This window comes from Ochotona curzoniae, unplaced genomic scaffold (assembly GCF_017591425.1).
Source record: "Ochotona curzoniae isolate NIBS_2020 unplaced genomic scaffold, NIBS_Ocur_1.0 contig_2754, whole genome shotgun sequence".
NCBI classification, from domain to species: Eukaryota; Metazoa; Chordata; class Mammalia; order Lagomorpha; family Ochotonidae; genus Ochotona; species Ochotona curzoniae.
Genome location: NW_024465582.1, coordinates 19260851 through 19280885, shown reverse-complemented (window position 1 = coordinate 19280885; position 20035 = coordinate 19260851). Strand labels below are relative to the sequence as shown.

Here is a 20035-nt window from a genome sequence, read left to right as displayed (position 1 = left end):
TGGGCCTTTCAGAGAGCACGCACACGCTAACCTCCTGACCCACTCTCCACTTTATCCACCCTCTACCATATCTGAGAAATTTATCTTTGTGAAAAATAGGGACTTGGCAGTGGTGTCATCCAAAACAGCTAATTAAGCCTCACTTAAATATTTTTAATTTAATGCATTCTTTTTACTTAAGGCTTCTAACTAGCAGAACTTACTGGCTCAACTGGCTAATCCTCCAAGTGCAAGCACTGGCATCCCATTTAAGTACCAGTTGGTTCCTGGCTGCTCCATTTCCCATCCAGCTCCCTGCTTATGGCCTAGGAAGGCAGCAGGGGATGGCCCAAGGACTTGATCCCTTGTACCCATGTGGGATGTCAGGAAGTATGTCCTGACTCCTGGTTTCAGATCAGCTCCGCTCTGGCCATTGCAGTCAAATGGGGAGTGAACCATCCCTCTTTCTCTTTCTCTAAAAATCTGCCTTTCAAATAAAAATAAATCTTTTTTAAGTGTTCAGGAGATAAATTTTGTGTGTCTTATATCATGTTAAGCATTCTAGTTCTTTTTACAAACTTCGGAAATTTCTCAATCTGTTCAATTCCAAATCACAACCCTAAAATAAAAATACAATATGTTTTACAATTAAAAATGTGAGACTAATATACAACATTTTCTAATAAACCATATTTTCTTAACTGTTACATTCAACATATGAAACAAATGCGGGTCATTCTTCAAGTAAATGCAAAATAATTCATTTTACTGGTTGTTAGAATTTTATTATCCAAGCCAACTGAGACTGCCTCCATATTAGCACAAGTTGATGTCATCATCCCCAAAGCAGGTTATCTTTCCAGTGGCTGATACTTGATCAGGTCTCCTCCAGAGCAGCCAACATCAAAGGCACTTTGTCTCACAACAGTGAGACAACCGGAGCCCTCTTTATGGCAGCCCTTCAACAAGAGACCCCAACTTCAGTTTTCTTCAAATGGAGCCATCTCACAGTCCTCATGCCCTGGATTCAAGTTATACATTAACCAGCTTTCAAGGCTGCGGATTCAGTTCTTTTGGTTACTATTGAGTTCTACTCAGAATCACTTTTGTATTTTCCTCTTGGTGGTGGATACAACAGTTATGCAGATATCATGAATGATATCCAGGTGAGCCTTGCATCTGCTTTGTCATGTCAGGCCAAGGACAGGAACTTCTCTTGTGGTTGCTATGGGCTGGGAGTGGCCTATACAATCCCTAGACTAAGGCACTTTAATGCCTCCCAGCCCTCTTGGGTCTTGCTCTTGAGTGACTCTTTGCTTTGCTCTTTGAAGAACCAATCTGAGATGAGCTGGGTTGACTGTGTCTGAATCTGGGCTGGGGAGGTTTATCTTGAGAGGGGTGAGCCCGGTGTGGCTTGTGCTGAGTGACTTTGGGTAGAGCGGGTCCAGCATGGGAGGGCTGGGGCTGACAGGAGTTTTCCTGTGTAGTTTGGAACAACACAGGTGAAGAAGATTTAGACTGGAAAAGCTGGACTCCTTGGGATGGCATGGGCTGATGGGATTTGGACTGAGAGCTGGGTGAAAGTTTGTTCTCAGTGATAGAATAGGATCCTGTTGAAAGAGCAGGATTTGAAGGCCACCTTTGTATTGTTAGCTGGGCACTTTGCTGAGGAAGAGGTTTTGTTCCTGCTGGTTGGAAGATATGAGGCTCTTTAATATCAGAGGTTATTCTCCTATATGTGTCAGCTGCCTTAGTCAGCTGTGTTCCTCGGGCACAAGCTTGCCCAGGCTGTGGCTTCCTGCCAGCTCCTGCCAGCTGGAAACCCAGAGAATTAGAGTGACCCACCTGGGAGACCAATGCCCCAGCTCCCATTGTTTGTGTTCTCTGAGGAAGGGCCCATACTGACGGCAAAATGGGAATGGGTGGCCTCCCAAGTATTCCATCAGAGGGATTTCCTTGAGCCCTTCTTGAAAAGTTCATGAGTCTTGCCTCTGAATGAAATATTTGGGGTTGGAAGCATTGAGTGCCCAAACTTGTACGTTGGGCATGGGCCCTTGTATTCTGAAGGGAGACAGAATAGAACCATTTAGAACTCTGTTCCGATCCAAGGCGGGAGCCCACAATCATGGGGACTTTCAAGGAAACTTGATTAGAGTTATCTCCAGTTCTGGTTAGTAAGGCTTGGGAGTTCCCTCCAGGAGACATGAATACTGGGATGTGGTGAAAATTCTGACCATTCTGACTCATTTCATGTCTAGCCCCAGGCTCTCTATGAGGCATCTTATCTTGGGTCTCAGATAAGCTTTGCAGACCATCACCTTCAGCTATTCCAGCCATGTGCTTATTAGAAGAAACTTGACTTCTTTGATCGTTCTCAAAGTCCTGGTCTACATGAATTCCCAACTCCCTGGCCAGGGGAGCCATGTCCTCCACAGACACACACTTGAGTGACGAGGACATCACTTCCTGGAGGGCAGCTTGAAGACCCTTCATGTTCTCCCTCCTGTCTGCATGTTCCTCTCCTTCCCAAAACAATAGCTGTGATGGGTTCAGTTTGAGGAGCCTCTGGAAAATCTGAGCCTCTTCAGTCTCCTTGGCCTGAGGACTGAGAACAAAGTAGCAGCACCTTTTCATGGCTGTTTCTCCTAAAAACATGAGCAGGTTCCTTTCCTTCTCACCCAAGCAGTCAGTGAAAAAAAACACAGCTGAGGAAATTTCCATCAGAAAACTAAACTGTGTCCAAAAGCTCTCTAAATCGCCACGAAGGTTGGCTATCGCCACAGGCTTTTGCAAGAAACTCGAGTTTTCCATTAAATGGATGTTATCCGAAAAGCACCACGTTATTTCTACCAGGCCATCAGAAATTTGCCGGGGAAGCACCAAAACAGCCAAATCCTGGTGCAGAAATACATTCTGTGGTTCCAGCTCGGCAGGGCTCAACAGTGTGTTGAGGATTCTGGACTTTGAGAAGCTACAGTGTCCCAGACGCACAAAGGAAATGACAGGCATCTTCATGCCAGCCAGAGATGTTTCAGTGTCCCGCATGGGGCTTCCTGAGGACCGTGTCGACCGTCCCTTCACAATGTCCTTCATGGCCCCCAGCATTAAGATGTTTCTGTTGTTTTCTACATCTGGCAACAGCAGGGGAAGAGCAAACTGGCACTGATACATGTTTGACATGATTTCACGTTGCAAAGCGTTGCCTGCACACAGCATGCAGGCACAAATGACATCCAGGGGATTGATGGCTTGGGTGCCTGGCGTTTCCAACTTGTGCACTCCAGTTGGTGATTCCTCTTGGTTTTCTTCATCTACAAGCGTATGCCTGAGGACTAAATCTCTGGCTGTCACATCCAGGGCTTGAACCTTCATCAAGAAATCCCAAGCTAAGTCTCCTGCAGTCTTGGGGTTCCACCTGTTTCCTCGATCTAAGGAGAACTGGTGGACAGACTCTGGCAGAAGTTTTCTGCTTCTATCCATGTTCAAATGTGACAGGACATCTTTAAATACCCTTTTTCTTTCTGTAGGAGAGAAGATACTCAGTGAATACCATGTTCAGAGTCTAATTCTTCCTCCACTGACTTTTAAGACAGAAATAATTGTTATTTTCACTAAAAAAAAAAAGAGAGAGAGAGATGAAACAATGCAAAGAAAGTGAAAGTCCGTCCCCTTTTACCCACTTTGCCATTTCTTGTAGGCTTCTAACAGAGCATAAATACAGTGCTGCATATTGTTTCCCATTCTTTCTCTATGCAAACACATAAGTATGCAAGGATATGCAGAAACACAGCTTTGCTTACTGGACGCTGTTTTATTTTTTCATAAATGCTATCACACTAAGGGTCCACATCATGATGTAGCAAGTTAAGCTACCACGTGTCATACCAGCAATACAAATGAGCACTGATTTGAGTTCCAGCTACTGTACTTCCAGTCCAGCTCCATTCTAACGTGTCTGGGAAAGTTGCAGAAGATGGCCAAAGTGCTTGGGTCCCTGCCACACTTGTAAGAGACGTAAATCAAGTCCTGGGCTCCTGATTTGGCCTGACCCAGTTGTGTCTGTTGCAGCAAGTTAGGGAGTGAACCAGTAGTTAGAAGATCTCTTTCACTTTCCTCTCCCTGTAATTCAGACAGACGAAATGTGGTTTTATTTTTTTAATTATTTTGAAATATAATGGCATTCTTGTTATATTCTTTTATTTCACCATAGAGCAATCTTTCATTTGGGGCTGTCACAACTGCTCAGCTGGCTAGAGAAACCATCCTGCCAGAGCCTGGACCTCAGACTTTAGGTTAATTAATTTCTATTATTTGGTATTGAAGTCATCCACTCTGTGGCCTGTTGTTATAAGAGCCCCAGCAAACTCTTTCCAAATGAAGCATTTCTCATGGTTTGAATTTGCATAAAAATACTCGGGGGGGGGGGTCAGTGCTGTAGTATAGTGGGCAGAGCTATTTCTTGTGGCACTGGTTTGAGTCCCAGCCACTCTACTTTTGATCCAACTGCCTGCTGATACATCTGGGAAGGCAGCAGAGGATGGCCCAAGTCTTCAGATCCTTGAACCCACATGAGACACCTGGAAAAAAAGCTCCTGGCTCCTTTGTGCCAGCCTCATTCTGGCTGTTGCAGACATCTGGGAAACAAATTAACAGACAAAGATCTCTCTGTGTGTGTGTGTGTGTGTGTGTGTGTGTGTGTGTGTGTGTGTGTGTGTGATTCTGTCTTTTGAAATAGAAAAATAAATAAGACTTTTAAAAAAGGAAGAAATATTCAGACTCAAGATACCATGTTGATGGACAAGTGTTTGACACAGCAGTTAACATCACTTAGGATGCCTACATTCCCTATTGAAGAGGCTGCTTTGAATTCTGGCTACTCTGCTTTCAGCCCAGCCTTTTGCACACCTTAGAAGGAAGCAGATGATAGCTCAAACACTTCGGTCCCAACTGCCCCTAAAGGAGACGTGGATGGAATTCTAAGCTCCCACAGTCAGCCTCAGACAGCCCTGGCTATTGAAGACATTTGAGCAGTGAACCAGAATATGAAATACCACCTGATCTCTCTCTCTCTGCATTTCAACTTAAATAAGTAAATAAAAAACTTAAGAAGGAAAAACATACTCTACTGAAATAATTTTTTTATAAAGATGATATGGGGTGTGGCACTCTGTCACTTGCAGGCTAATTCACGACTTGTGATTCCAGTATCTTGCATCAGAGAACCAGTTAGAGGTCTGGATGCCCAACACCCCATCCTGTTCCCTACTAAGGCAGAGGGAAAGCAGCAGAAGGAGCCCAAGTGTGAGGGCCCCTGCTGGCGAGGTGGAAGACGAGCTCAGTTGGTCTGACTCCAGTCTGGCTCAGCCCTCGCTATTGAGCCAATTGGAAAGTCAAGGAGCAGATGAATGTTTCTCCGTTTCTCTCTGTCATTCTGCCTTCTACATAAATAAAATAAGCATTTAAAAATAAAAAAGACACTAAGGTCTAGATCAAGCCAAGCAACAAGCTTTGGGAATCTTAAACCATTCACCTTAAACATGTCTACTAAGTACTTCCTCTTCAATGGTCATATCTATGTTGTCCATGCCTCTGCTCACATAGACACTAAAATGAGTAACATGGTGTAATCGGGACAATGGAAGGTAACACCCAAGGTGAAGGGTTAGATGGCAGGTCATGACAGAAGCCTATGAGCCCACAATCAATATTTATTTTTGCTGAAACAGTCATCCCCTCGTAGTCATAGGTTTCACATTCTCAGATGCGACCAACCACAGATCAAAAATATTTGAAAAGCAATTTACATCTGTACTGAACACGTACAGATACTTGTATTGTTATTATTCCCTAAGCAATAAAATCTAACAACTATTTACATTGTATAAGGTGTTAAAAAATATCCTAGAGGTGATTTAAAGTATATGGAAGATACCCGACTCAGGAACCTAGTGGCTGAAGTCCTTACCTTGCATGGTCCAGGATCCTATACGGGTACTGGTTCAAATCCCAGGGGCCCCACTTCCCATCCAGTTCCCTGCTAGTGGCCTGGGAAAGCAGTGAAGGATGGACCAAAGCCTTGGGACCCTGCACCCACATGGGAGACCAGAAAGAGGCTGCTGGCTCCTGACTTTGGATCGGTGCAACTCTGACCATTGCTGCCTCTTGGGAGTGAATCAACAGACGAAAGAGCTTCTCTGTCTCTCCTCCTCTCTGTATATCTAACTTTACAATAAAAATAAATAAATCTTTTGGGCCCTGCACAGTAGCCTAGTGACTAAAGTTCTCACCTTGCACCCACCGGGAACCCATACAGGAACCAGTTCTAGTCCCAACCGCCCTGCTTCCCATCCAGCTCCCTGCTTGTAGCCTGGGAAAGCAGTCAAGGACAGCCCAAAGCCTTGGGATCCAGAACCTGCATGGGAAACCTGGAGGAAATTCCTGGTTCCTGGCTTCAGATTGGCACAGCACTGGCCGTTGCGGCTGCTTCGGGAGTGAATCATCAGACAAGTTCTTTCTGTCTCTCCTCCTCTCTATATTTCTGACTTTGCAATAAAAACAAATAAATCTTTTAAGAAAATAAATAAATATTTTAAAATAAAGAAAGAAATAATAAAATATGTGGAGGAACAACATGCATAGACGCGATGCAAAGACGAGGTAATGTTTAGCATTCTACAGAGTTTGGTATCCCTAAGGAATCCTGGAATTCTCTGGAAAACAACTGCCTAAGTTCTGAGTGCCTCTTCACGCTGCTACCCACCTAACTACACATACGTCGCAACCCTACCTTCCAGACTTTTCTCTTCCTCCTCCAAGCAAATGCTGGTTTCTGAGTCTTCACAGCTCTGCTCTCCACCAAAAAATTCTGCGGCTTCAGAATCTTCAGAGTCGCCCTCGCTGTCATGTGCCATGTGCCCTGGGTCATCCAAACTTCTCTCTGTCACAGCGGGTTCTGCATCTTCAGGCATTCCAGTAATTTCCTGATAGTCCTCTTCTCCTAAATATAAAGAATCATCGGGCTCCTCATATCTCTCTCCATCCCTTAAGTAGGTAATCCTTGCTGGAACCTGATGTCCAACTTTCTCAACTGATTTTGGCAATGAGACTTTCACTGTGTTGTGTTCTTTCTTATTCTCCCTGGAGCGCAAGACTGGTTCCTTACATGTAGTTTTCTGGTTTCTGAAAAGCCCAGAGGTTTCCAAATTTAAGAGTTTCTTTTCTTGGAAAGACCTTGTGGTCTCAGGATTCCCAGGCTGCTCCTTTCCAGGGGCAAAGGCCTCATCCTCTGGATTCTGGCTGACCCACAGAGATGGACAAGCTGCATTATCATCACATGTTAAACTTTCTGGAAAGAAAAAGAATGGTAATTGGCATTGCTTTTCAACCAACAAAATGAAAGTGTTAAAATAACTTGAGTTTCAAGATCTCAAAAATATCACCCCTCTTCTTTGTTTTCCACTGGAAGGAAGAAATAGATTCCATTCCCACAATATTTGCACACAAACAAGTTAATTGTCAGAACTTTCTTCTTTCTCAGAGGGTGGAAAAAATCAGACTATATCACCACTTTGCTCTGAAGCCTGAGCCTTTCCAATAGTTTCACAGAGTAAAACAAAATAATTCAACCTTATGAACAGTGTTTATGACTAATGTTCACTGCTTTTTCTGAATTATCCAACTCTAGCTTCCCTTAAAATAATCCGGAATATTTTCTCAGTGCCTAGAAAAGGAACCACGCCTACCTATTTTGGCAATTTACAGAACTGCTAAATATACATTTTCGAAAAACTGTTCCCTTATCTACCATTGACTATCTTCGAAACACTGAAGAAATAGCATTTTCTACATTTCAAAATAACTAGAGAGGGTGTGGATGTTTCCAATACAAAAAAGATACATATTTAAGGTTATGAATATACCAGTAGACTGAATGATTCACACGGCCACATACACAGTATATTGCACCCCACAAATACGTACAATTACTATTACTAGTTGCCAGCTAAAATCAAAACATAGGGCTTGGTGTTTTGATACATCATATTAGTCCACCAATCCCAATGCTGGCCTTTTATATTGGTGCTGGTTCAAGTCCTAGCTGCTCCATTCCTGATCCAATTCCCTGCTAACACACCAGGAGAGCAGTGGAGGATGGCTGCTACCACCCTCAGGGGAAACCAGATGGAGTTCCAAGGCGCTGGTTCCAGCCAGGAGCAGTCCCAGCTGTTGGGAGTCTCTGGGGATTGAGTGGGAGACCTCTGGTCTCTCCCTCTTTCTGTCACTGTAGCTTTCATATGTATAAATCAATCTTTTCTTAAAAATTCAAGAGGCATGGCATGATGGCTTGATTGGCCAATCCTCCCCTGGCTGGAAGATCTTTCTGTCTCTCCTTTATGTAAATCTATCTTTCCCCCAAAATAAATAAATAAATAAATATTTTATAAAAATTCAAAACATAGTAAAAAAAATAATTTTGAAAAGAGACAGCATTTACATGTTAATTATTTCAGAAAACTGGGGTTCTAGTAACATTATTTCAGGGAAAATGAAGTTACTGATCCACCATTTATGTATACTAACAATTGTTTTTCCTTACATTTTTTCTTTCTTTTAAAGATTTCATTTATTATTATTATTATTTCTATTGTAAAGTCAGATATACAAAGAGGAGGAGAGACAGAGATCTTCCTTCCACCAATCCATTCCCCAAGCAGCCGCAACAGCCAGAGACAAGCCGATCCTAAGCCAGGAGCCAGGAGCTTCTTCCAGGTCTCCCACACGGGTACAGGATCCCAAGGTTTTGGGCCATCCTCCACTGCATTCCCAGGCCACAAGAGAGCTGGATGGGAAGCCGGGCTGCCAGGATTAGAACTGTCGCCTATATGAGATCCCAACATGTGCAAGGCAAGGACTTTAGCCACTACGCTACTGCATCAGGTCCATGCTTTTCCCTACATTTTCAAGACAGCTATGCTAAGTGAAAGACACTGCTTGGAACCACGAGTCCCAGTGCATTCACTCACAGGGAAGAGACCTCAGACAGCACCACTAGTAAGAGCCTTCTCTCGCCCTGAGAGTCCAGGGTATCAACCAGCGCCAGAGCACTGACCCCCGAGGCAGCTGCAAGTTGGAGGGACAGTTTGAACAGCCTTTTCTCAACCTTCTGAAGAAGCTCATTTCCCTTCAAGGTATTTTCCCCCTTCGCACTTCAGTGAAACTTATCTTTGGGAAAAAGACAAACACAAATGAAAGGCAAACATTTTCTTTTTCCCAGAAAATCTATCCCCTCCGTCACGCCCTCCAAAGTGTAAACAATCAACTTACCACCACTCGGGTTCGGGTGCCAAACGGCAGCTGACCCTGGAAACGCACTGTATAAACACTGGGGAAAAGGCTGCCAGTTCACTGCCCCGTCCCTCCGCACCCGGAGGACTAGCTCTCCACTTTTCCTCCGGGGGTCTGTGACATCCTCCAAAGCCTCAGAGCCCTCCCGGGCAGTCAGCCCTCGAGAGACCAACACGTCTAGGCTGGAATCCGGGTCATGCCGGAGGAGTTTGAGCAGAGCTTCTCGTTCTTTCTCTACAGTTTCTGATGGAACACTCTTGGTGGCCATGGCTCCTGTGTTCTTCACACAAGGAAATGCGTGTTACAAAATCCTTCTGAAGGATAACCTGGAGGGAAAAAAAGTCAGTATGTAAATGATGTCAGGGGTTGGACGAGCACAATGGGGTGCCCAGCCCTCAGCACTCCGATGCTGGCGCCCTGCAGATTATTTTTTCCGCTCTATTGCTGGTCTGACTGCATCTCATCACGAGGTAGTGCCCAGTCACCTCTTCCACAATGCCTCTTTTGAAAGGATGGCTTGACAAGATAGTCCCCGCTCTGAGCTCTCTGCAGTGATGGTAAGAATGTAAACTGGGTTTTTGAAGGGTCCTCATAAGTAAATAAATAAAACTCATACCCTTCAATTCACTACTAGAAAATGATCTTAAATGAAATAATTCCAGAAAGGCACAAAGATGAATGTAAAAGAAACAGTAGGGCCCAGCGTGATGGCGCAGTGATTAAGGTCCTCGCCTTGCACGCCCGGGATCCCATATGGGCGCTGGTTCTAATCCCGGCAGCCCCGCTTCCCATCCAGCTCCCTGCCTGTGGCGCAGGAAAGCAGTTGGCCCAAAAGCTTTGGGACCCTGCACCCGCGTGGGAGACCCGGAAGAGGCTCCTGGCTTTGGACCGGCTGTTGAGCTCACTTGGGGAGTGAATCATCAGATGGAAGATCTTCCTCTCTGTCTCTCCTCTCTGTATATCCGCCTTTCCAATAAAAAAAAAAAAAAAGCAAGAAAGAAACAGTATTACAACACTACTTGTAACAGCAGAAAATTGAAAATAACTGGAAAACATCAAAGAACCATGAAGAAATGAAGTAGGGGCTGCAGATGAAGCCACAGTTTACTATCCTGCATCCCACATCCCACATCAGAGTCCCAGCTGCTCTTTCCAGTCCTGTCCCCTACTAACGTGACTGAGAAGGCAGCACAAATACTTTGATCCCTGCAACCCAAGTGGCCTGGTCCAGCTCCAGCCATTGTGGTCATCTGGGAAATAAAACAGCCAATGAGACATCTCTGTCTTCCCATCTTTCAAGTAAAATAAATCATTTTCTTTTCTTTTAAAGATTTATTTTGTTTTATTGGAAAGTCAGAGATACAGAAAAGGAGAGACAGAAAGAAAGATCTTCCATCCACGGATTCATTCCCCAAGGACCAGAGCCAAGCTAATCCAAAGCCGGGAGCCAGGAACTTCCTCCAGGTCTCCCTCGTGGGTGCAGGGTCCCAAGGCTTTGGGCCGTCCTCCACTGCTTTCCCAGGCCTCAGGAAGGGAGCTGGATGGAGAGTGGCGCTGCCAGGACATAAACCAATGCCCATATGGGATCCCGGCATGTGCAAGGCGAGGACTTTAGTCACTAGGCTTCTATACCGGGCACATGTGTTTCCTCAAGAATGGAGTATCTCTCTCTTTATATACATATATACAAACATATTTACTACATACACATATATTTATTTTTGTATACATTTGAAAGGCAGAGTGACAGGGAGACACAGGCACCTTCCATCTGTAGGGTCACTCCCCAAATTGCCCGAAGGCCCAGGGGTAAGTCAAGTTGAGGCCAGGAGCCAGGAACTGAATCCAGGAATTCCAAGTAAGCATGCACTTGGGTTACATGCTGCCTTTTCAGCTTCACCAGCAGGAAACTGGACCGAAGCAGGGCAGTGCAGACTCACACCAGCACTCTACTATTAGGATGCTGGTGCTGAGGCAGCTTAGCCTGCCATGCCACAACACCTGTCCCTAGGTCTCTTTATATATTAACAAGTACTGATAGCCATAATATGTTGTTATAGGAAACTGCAATTATGGATCATATTTGTTTTAAAAATTAACGTATATGATTTATTATGCATTTATACAGTTATACAATACATTGGGAAAAAAACAGTCTAGAAAAGAAAACCTCAATTTTAACAGTGGATATCCCTGAGGATATGTTTACTGGGGAATTTAGTCTTTCTATTTTAGGCACAACTATTTAGTATTTAATTCATTTTTATTTTTTAAAACTCTACATAATTAGTTCTTATTTACAGCTGCACGGCTCAAACACACATTTAGGAACAGATGAATACATGGTCACTGAAGCTGCATTTAGAGAGGAGGGTTAAAGTTCAGTAAAGCTGTAAAGTTTAGGGTGTCTCCGGCCTATGGTGGAAGCCTGTTTCTACTTGTACCTCCGTTGTAATTCAGATTTTCGTTACTATGCACCCTGGGAGGTAGCAGGTGCTCAACTGCTGAGGACCCTGACACCCACGTGAGAGACCCAGACCAGGTCCGGGCTCCAGGATTCAGGTTTTTGTAAATATTCAAGAGTGAACTGGCAGTTGAAGGGGCTCTTTTTGATTGTCTCTCTGGCTCTCAAATAAAAATGTAAAAAGATAATTCTGAAAAATAAATCATGTAAAAAGCATTAAGAATGATAGAATGGGATTTTTGGGAGTGGAGACTGTTCATTTAGCTACAGGACATCCTGGCAGAGTGGGTGTATCAGTATTTAACGTATTACTAAAGGTAAGTATTAAAATGCAAATGAAATCAAGTCATGTATGAACCTAAGTATGCACTGATGTATTAGAAATTAAGTGTAATGATGATTCCAATTCTGATTTTTCTGATATTGAAAAAAAATCTTAAGCTTATGTTTTTATTAAAGATTTTTGGAGACTTCCTCAAAAGTTTTATTCATTTAAAAATTATAATCAGGCCATTTTCACAGAACCAGGCAGTGTTAGTCTGGAGGTCAGCTGAGCTGCACAAGAGCTAACCTGGGAACAAAACCACTTCCAGCTTAGAGCAGCACACAGCCTTCCCAGAAAACATAGCTCCGTGAAGGCACCCTACAGACTCCGCCCACAAGAACTCCAGGAGGCACGCAGACTTAACAAGATCAGCTGTTTAGGACAGCTGGCGTCTTCCAATTCCAGGACACTGACTGAACCTAAAAACCGACTTGGACACCCTGGAACCTGCGCTAAGAAGAATCTGCCAACAAGGACTGAAATGACAAAATGTAAAAAGAAGACAGAGGCACTATGTTACCCAAGAGTCTGGCAAAAGCTGCTGTCACCCTCAGAGTTTAACTGAGGGAGACATTGAGAAATGGGGGACACAGAATTCAGAAAACTCAAAATAAAGATTCTGACCCGCATGATACAGGAGTTCAAGGAATTTAAGCAATATGTCCCACAGGAAATGAATCCAATGAAAGCTGATATTTCAGAAGTTAAGGATACAATGGAGCAAATTAAAAGTACAGTGGAGAGTCTCCAAAATAGAATGAATGATGCAAAAGAAACAATCTCAGAATTGGAAGATATTTCCTGCCACCAGGGGGAAACAAACAAAAAGCTGGAAGCATAGCTGGGCCAAGCTAAAACAGTGAATCATTAGGGCCCAGCGAGATAAAAGTCTTCACCTTGAAAGGCGCCAGGATCCCAAATGGGTACCCCCTAATCCCCCGCGGCCCTGCTTCCCATCCAGCTCCCTGCTTGTAGCTTGGGAAAGCAGTCGAGGATGACCCAAAGCCTTGGCACCCAGCACGTATGTGGGAGACCGGAAGAAGCTCCTGGCTTCAGATTGGCTCAGCTCCAACCATTGCGGCCACTTGGACAGTGAACCATCAGATGAAGGATCTTCCTGTCTCTCCTCCTCTCTGTATATCTGCCTTTCCAATAAAAATAAATAAATCTTTAAAAAAAAGTGAATCATCAGATGGAAGATCTTTTCTGTATCTCCGCCTCTATGTATATCTGTCTTTGCAATAAAAATAAATAAATCTTTTTAAAATATTATAGACATAAACATATAAAACATAAATAATATATAAAATATAAATACATAAAATAATAAAAATTGCAAAAATTTTAAAAGCTGTTGCTGAATCTAAACCTGGCAGCTGAATGGGAACCTGGAGGATCTGGAGACGTTCCATGGTTCGCTGGTGGACTGAGGGCTTATCTGACCATGGCTAAATTAAAGCAACAACAAAGAACCACCTCGGGTCCTCGCCTTAAACGCACCAGGGATTCCATATGGGCACCGGTTCTAATCCCGGTAGCTCCACTTTCCATCCAGCTCCCTGCCTGTGGCCTGGGAAAGCAGTCAAGGACAGCCCAAAACCTTGGAACCCTGCACCTGTGTGGGAGACTTTAAGGAACTCCTGGCTCTGGCATGGCGCAGCACCGGCCATTGCGGTCACTTGGGGAGTGAATCATTGGACAGAAGATCTTCCTCTCTGTCTTTCCTCCTGTCTGTATATCTGACTTTCCAATAAAAAACAAATCTTCAAAAAGAAAGAAAAGCACCTATTAAGGTGAAGTGGGGAAAGTATTGAATTTTCTCGATGTTTTCGATTCTGAGGGTGTTAGTTGGCAACCTCCATAACGCCTGCCACAGTGGCTGTGCCCCCACCTGTGCTGGATTCCTCAGTGGCTGACACTTGCCTGACATTCCTACACCATCTCATTTCCCAGCACGCCTGCAGCAGCCAGGCGCCCTCCCCTCCCCCTGGACTCTTCCATCTGCTAACCCCCCAGAGCCCGAGAAAGCCTTAGGTGGCAGGCGGTGACTGAGGGTGCAGACGGATGTGAAATGCCTTATAGGTCATCATAAAATAGAGAAATGATCGCCGTTGGACCAAGGTTATCACAAGAGACCTTCAAAGTGGGAGAGACACTACTAACACATGCCTGGCTTTGAAGTTGGACACGGGCCACAAACCACGTAGCTTAGCCAGACGCCAGAAGCTGGGAGAGGCTTTTCCTACAGTTGCCATGAAAAGACAGGCAATCTCAGCAACGCTGAAACTTTTTCTTAAAATAAAAATTATTTAATAAATAAGTAAAATATAAATCCGAAAGCTGCGAGCCGAGGGAGCCGAGAGCCGCTCGGTGAAGCTGGGGGCCCCCCGGACAAGTGCCCCAGTCCTGCCGAGCGCAGGCGGCGAACACCCACACTCTGCGCCCGCCCCACGACTGAAGAGCGGAGCCCACGCGGCGGTGACGCCTGGGATACGGACACACACAGAGGGCCGGCCCTTCCCACGCCCGACGCCAGCCCTCAACGCGCCCGAGGCCGGCCCTCAACGCGCCCGAGGCCGGCCCTCAACGCGCCCGAGGCCGGCCCTCAACGCGCGCAAGACGGCAACTGCAGCCCAGGGCGGACCTTACGCGCGCCACACGCCGACTCCAGCCCAGGCCGGCTCAGAGCCGACACGCCCCTTCCTGGTGGCGGGACCCCGCCCACCGAAGGACGCTGACTCCCGATTGGACTCTTATGGCTCTGGCCCCGCCTCTTGATCCTCACGCTCACTGCGACGATGCCGGGAGAAGGCCGCGCTCCGCAGGAAGTGCTTCCCTGGGCGGAAGCTTCTGAGCGTGATATAGCGGAAGTGCCTCCCCTTCCGCCCTTTCTGGTCTCGGCCGTAGAGGCAAAATGGTGAGTTCTACTTAGCGCGCCCCGGAATCGTCTTCCATCCTCCGACTCGGGGCTGCGCTGCCCCGCTTTCCTGAGGGGACCGGCAGCGTTCCGGATGGAAGGGAGCGGGTGGGCAGAAAAGGGGCCTGCGGTGGCTGCAAGGTCTGGGAGAATGGCTCCGGATCGGGGGATGTCTGCCCGGGGTCCGAGTCCTGAGTCGCCGGGCTAGGAGCCTCGCCCGGTCCCTGACTTGTGGGCGCGCAGAGATGGTGTGTGTGCTTGCCGGCAGGGGGAGGGAGTTCGGCTGCCGAGGTGCCGTGCGGGGACCCTTAGCCTGTGCAGTTCTGGGCTCAGCCTTGGGTGCAGCGCCAGCCGGTGGGAGCCGACTCGGCATGCTCCCGTCTCGGGGTGACATGGAGACCGTCACCGTGATGGGTCCCTGCAGGGCGGCATGCCGGTAGCCGCAGGCAGCGTGCCGAGGGGCTGCTGAGCCGCGACCCCCCTTTCTCCCCTGCAGACGAAGGGAACGTCGTCGTTCGGGAAGCGTCGCAACAAGACGCACACGCTGTGCCGCCGCTGCGGCTCCAAGGCCTACCACCTGCAGAAGTCCACCTGCGGCAAGTGCGGCTACCCTGCCAAGCGCAAGAGGAAGTGTGAGTCGGGGAGGGGGCCCCCCCAGTAAAGCTGCCCTGAAATCAGACGTGGGCAACACCGCCTACAACCTCCCTTGCCCTTGCGTTGCAGATAACTGGAGTGCTAAGGCTAAAAGACGCAACACCACGGGGACCGGCCGGATGAGGCACCTCAAAATCGTGTACCGCAGGTTCAGGTACGCTGTTCTCCACGGAGTAGTTTAGCCTGCATCTTGGGAGGAGGGCTGCAGGGAAGGGTTCTGTGTGAGACCGTACTGTACGTTCAGGCTGTAGCAGAGTCGGCTAAAAATGCGGAATTTGAAATGCCATGGGATCCCACTGAGAGCTTGCATTTTCACAGTGATTTCTGAAGCTAGTCTGTTCTGAGTTAGAGCTGACGTGGAGAATGATGAGGGTTTGGAAGAACGCAAAGGGATGCGATCTGTTTGAAATGGGGAAGCATTCAGGCCTCGTCTGCATGAGGCTCCCTGGTGCCCGTGGACTGGGTCAGGCTGAAACCTCAGCACTGCAGTCCTGGGCTCCCACATAGGTGTAGGAACCTTGGTACCTGAAATGCTCTCTGTGGCCTCCCGGGTTAGAGATGGAGCAGGGACCGAGCGCTTTAACCTCTGCCTCCACTTTGGAAGCCTGTGCTTTTATAAATACTAGACTGAGTGATTTTTTTCTCGGGCCTGTGTGTAAAACCAAGACAGTCTTACAGATCTCATACCTTGATCCGCTGTCCGCTGTATACCTGGAGTATTGTTACAGGTTGCAAGGCAGTTCATGCGTGTCTTACACGCTAGTGTGGTGAGCTGGAACCACACCTAATGAGCTTCATCTTTCAATGCCTCAATTCACTTGTCTCTAGAAGTGAAATTAAAAAATACCTTTCTTAGTAAATGTAGATAAAAATCTCAAATATTTTTGGTTTTTGTTTGCGAGGGAATTACTAAGATGTAACCCAAGTAAGTCACATACCCTTTATTGCAATTGAGATCGATTATAAATTAAAATTGATATCTAGGTAGATTGGGGTAATCAATGGCTTATCTGTGATGCTCAATTACAATTACAAATGTCTGAACTTATGATTCAATACTGATTTTGACATTTAACTGAGATAAGCTCATTGAGATAGATTTAACAAAAAAAATTAAGTATGTACTGTTGCTGAGTGGCCTGTTTTGCTTTTACTGTGATGCAGACATGGATTCCGTGAAGGTACAACGCCTAAACCCAAGAGGGCAGCTGTTGCCGCATCCAGTTCATCTTGAGAAGAATTCCAACAATTAGGCAATAAATATTTTGGTTTTAAAAACTGTCTTGTGTGCTAAGGTATCTTTTTGTTAGTTTCATATGTTAATTGGAGTTGCTATCGTTTTGGCAAAATGGGGCAGCTTGGTTCAGATTTACAAAATCAGCTGGTTTTTGGGAGTACATCTAGCATGGAAATACCATTAGGTACAGTCATAATGGCTCCTGTGGCAGACCAAGCAGGTGTTGAATGGATTTTATATTAAAAAAAGATGAAAGTTTACAAATTAGGCAACTAGGATTTAAGGCTGTGTATAGGCATGTCCTGACTTTTCACATTGAAATCTACCGATTTATTCACCAAGTTTTCTCTGGAGAGGGCCTAACACAGTGGCTCTGTGACTGCTAAATCCTTGTTTTGCAGGAGCCAGGATCCCATATGGGCACCGATTCCACTTCCTTTGCAGCTCTCTTACAACCTGGGAAAGCAGTAGAGGATGGCCTGCATTGGGACCCTGCGCCTGCGGGAGACCTGGAAGAGGCTCCTGGCTTCAGATCAGTGCAGCTCCAGGCCATAGTGGTTTCTTGAGGAATGAATCAGAGGATGGAAGATCTTTACCTCCTCTCCAAATCTTTTGGGGTTTTTTTTGTTTGTTTATGGAGAATGCACAATTGGGCACTGATCCAATGTGCAATGTAGGATCAAAAAAGCAAAGCAGTTGGTCTAAGGGGGAGGGCGAGGGTGCATGATGTTAAGGTTTGCGCCACGCGTGCTTTAGTGAGATAATGGCTGATGTGCCTGATCACTTCAAAGCCCCCAGGTGTTCCCAGAATATAGGCTCTGCATGTTTATTCATTTTTGGTGGTAAGGGCAGATTTCCAGAGGGGGAGATTGAAGCATCTTTCATTCATTGATTGCCCAAATGCTTGCAATGGCTGGAGCTGAGCTGATTAGGGACCTCCTAAAGGTCTTATTGTGGGTATGGGGTCCCAAACACTTAAGGAATTCTCTCTGCCACATTGCAAGACCCTAAACAGGAAGCTGGGTTGGAAATATAGCCCCCAGGACAGCCGCTTGGAATGCTAGTGCTTGCAGATGGAAAATTAGCCAATTGAACCATCGTGCTAACTCTTAAGTCCAGTGAGAAGTATCCTTAATTTCCCATTTAGCACCTTCAATCTAACCAGGTCCTGCAACCTGAAATGACTTGCTTCGTCCCCACTAATACCCCACATGTTGGAATTGGAATGTCTATACCTCACAAGGTGGTTTTTCTCGTTACATAAAGTGAGGTACTAGGTCAGGTGAAGAGGGTGATGAGGTTTATGGTGTATAATTGCCCTGTGCTTGTAAATTAAAAACAATAGAGCACACAATTTACATGCTGCAAAGATAAATGCACAGATTCCTGTGAGAATTCTTAAAAGGAGTTAAAACTCTGGATGAATATGCTAAGATTTGAGCCAAATTGGGCATCAGTGGGACAGCTTAATTGGCTTTCTCTGCAATGGAACAGCCAAAAATTACAGCCAGTCACCAGATCTGTCAGGGCAGGATGATGGGAGGGGTTTGGGGAAGAGAGGGTTTAGGAGTAGGCAGGGGTCAAGAAGGATTCATTCTGGAGATTGGAATATCACTGATGTCATGATTGTTACCATTTTGGTGTGATTCTTGTGGAAGGTTTAGATGAAGCGGGAAAACCTGACCAAGGATTCTTAAATAGCCCATATTACAGCAAAGGCAGTGAGGTTGCTGCAGGAGTGGGAGGCAGGTGTCTGCACAGATCATTGGAGGTGAATCAGAGGAATCCAGGCCTTTCTGCATTGTTTTGTGTATCTTTGAGGGTTGTGTGGTTGCAGCAGTGAAGTAGCAAGCTTCAGAAATACTAATCGGGAAGTATTCCTTTAGATAAGTTTAGGTGTCTCACTAATTAAAGGAGATAGTTCATTTGCTGAACATTTGTGGAGGAGACATTTTAAGGCTTAGAATAATGGAAATAATAGGTAATGTTAAGATCCAGTAGGCATTTGGAAATAAGGGTGAGAAAAAGACTTTGGGGCTTGCGAAGTACAAGCTTAAGCTACCGCCTGCAGCGGCAAAGCATTCCATGTGGACACCAGTTCAAGCCCTGGCTGCTCCAGTTTTAATGCAGCTGCATGCTAATGGTGCAGGAAAGCAGTGGGTCAAGAGCTGGTCCTCGGCACTGTGTGGGAGACCCAGAGAAGCGCCTGGCCCAGGTCCTGCTTACCCAAAGGCTTGGAAGCTTGGTCCAGCTTTCTGCTTGTGGCCTAGGAAAGCAGTCCCAGAGCCTTGGGACCCTGCATGGGAGACCAGAGGAGGCTCCTGGCTCTTGGCTTCTGATCTGCTCAGCTCTGGTTGTGGCCACTTTGGAAGTGAATCAATGGTTGGAGGATCTTCCTCTCTGTTTATCTGACTTTCCAATAAAAATAATAAAAGGTGAACCATGATGAGCCACTATATTCAGCTCTTTGAATTCCAGATTGTTACACTTAGTCTTGGCTGAAATTTGGTTAAAACTTTGCACTACCATATGCATGCAAGAAAAGCAAATTAATGTATTATACAATTGTTAAGAGTTTCAGATAATTTTGCAAATTAATAGATGCAAATTTATCTTGAAACAAAAGCTTGGTTCATAATCTATGAGAAAGTGTAGGGTGAAGACTGAACAGACCTTGGAAATCAAGGATGGAAGCAATAAAGCAGTAAATAGCAACAAGGGGGATTTTGTAAAGGTTTTATTTGAAGGAGGGAGATTGAAAGAGACCTTCCATCTGCTGGCTCATTCTCCAAGTGGCTATAATAGAGTTGAGTTAGGCAAAAGCCAGGACCTTCATTTGTCTCCCACATGGATGGCACAGAGCAAGGACCTGGACCTTCGCAGGCCACCAGCAGAGTTAGACTAGAAGTGGAGCATCAGGAACATGAACCCGAGGCCCTGTGTCTTGCTGGCATTGCAGGTGGTAGTTTTACCTGCTATACCACAGTGCAGCCCTGAATGGGAAAAATCCATGAGAAAGATGTGTGTGCAAGTTGGTAGAGGAGGCAAGGTATCTGATTTGAAATTTAAATAGTATACAGCTTTTCTTTTTAGGTCCTTAATTATGTAGAGGTA

At 45.7% G+C, this 20035-nt stretch overlaps 2 protein-coding genes and 1 non-coding gene across 3 annotated transcripts in view; 2 read left to right on the top strand and 1 right to left on the bottom strand.

The window, feature by feature from the left end:
- Nucleotides 1–644: 644 nt before the first annotated feature.
- The window catches only part of CARD6 (caspase recruitment domain family member 6), a 39475-nt gene continuing 20084 nt past the window's right edge, over nucleotides 645–20035 (bottom strand). Inside the window, exons 3-5 of the mRNA XM_040977490.1 lie at nucleotides 9329–9650; nucleotides 6767–7355; nucleotides 645–3500 (exon numbers count right to left, since the gene is read on the bottom strand). Coding sequence (XP_040833424.1) covers nucleotides 1249–3500; nucleotides 6767–7355; nucleotides 9329–9592 — 3105 coding nt within the window. The 5' untranslated portion in view covers nucleotides 9593–9650 and the 3' untranslated portion in view covers nucleotides 645–1248. The remainder of the gene's footprint in view (nucleotides 3501–6766; nucleotides 7356–9328; nucleotides 9651–20035) is intronic.
- RPL37 (ribosomal protein L37) lies at nucleotides 14952–16963 on the top strand. Its single transcript, XM_040977493.1, has 4 exons — nucleotides 14952–15030; nucleotides 15527–15662; nucleotides 15754–15838; nucleotides 16849–16963. Exons 1-4 carry the CDS (start codon nucleotides 15028–15030, stop codon nucleotides 16916–16918), a joined length of 294 nt encoding a protein of 97 aa, XP_040833427.1. The 5' UTR covers nucleotides 14952–15027; the 3' UTR covers nucleotides 16919–16963.
- LOC121154709 lies at nucleotides 16688–16771 on the top strand. The gene has a single exon (XR_005883595.1). It is a non-coding gene; the product is annotated as a small nucleolar RNA SNORD72 (small nucleolar RNA).

Bases quoted from the DNA above. Each gene is read 5' to 3' on its own strand.
- RPL37 (XM_040977493.1), top strand. The intron at 15,663-15,753 runs GTGAGTCGGGGA...CTTGCGTTGCAG, and splicing joins TGCCAAGCGCAAGAGGAAGT to ATAACTGGAGTGCTAAGGCT. The intron at 15,839-16,848 runs GTACGCTGTTCT...ACTGTGATGCAG, and splicing joins ATCGTGTACCGCAGGTTCAG to ACATGGATTCCGTGAAGGTA.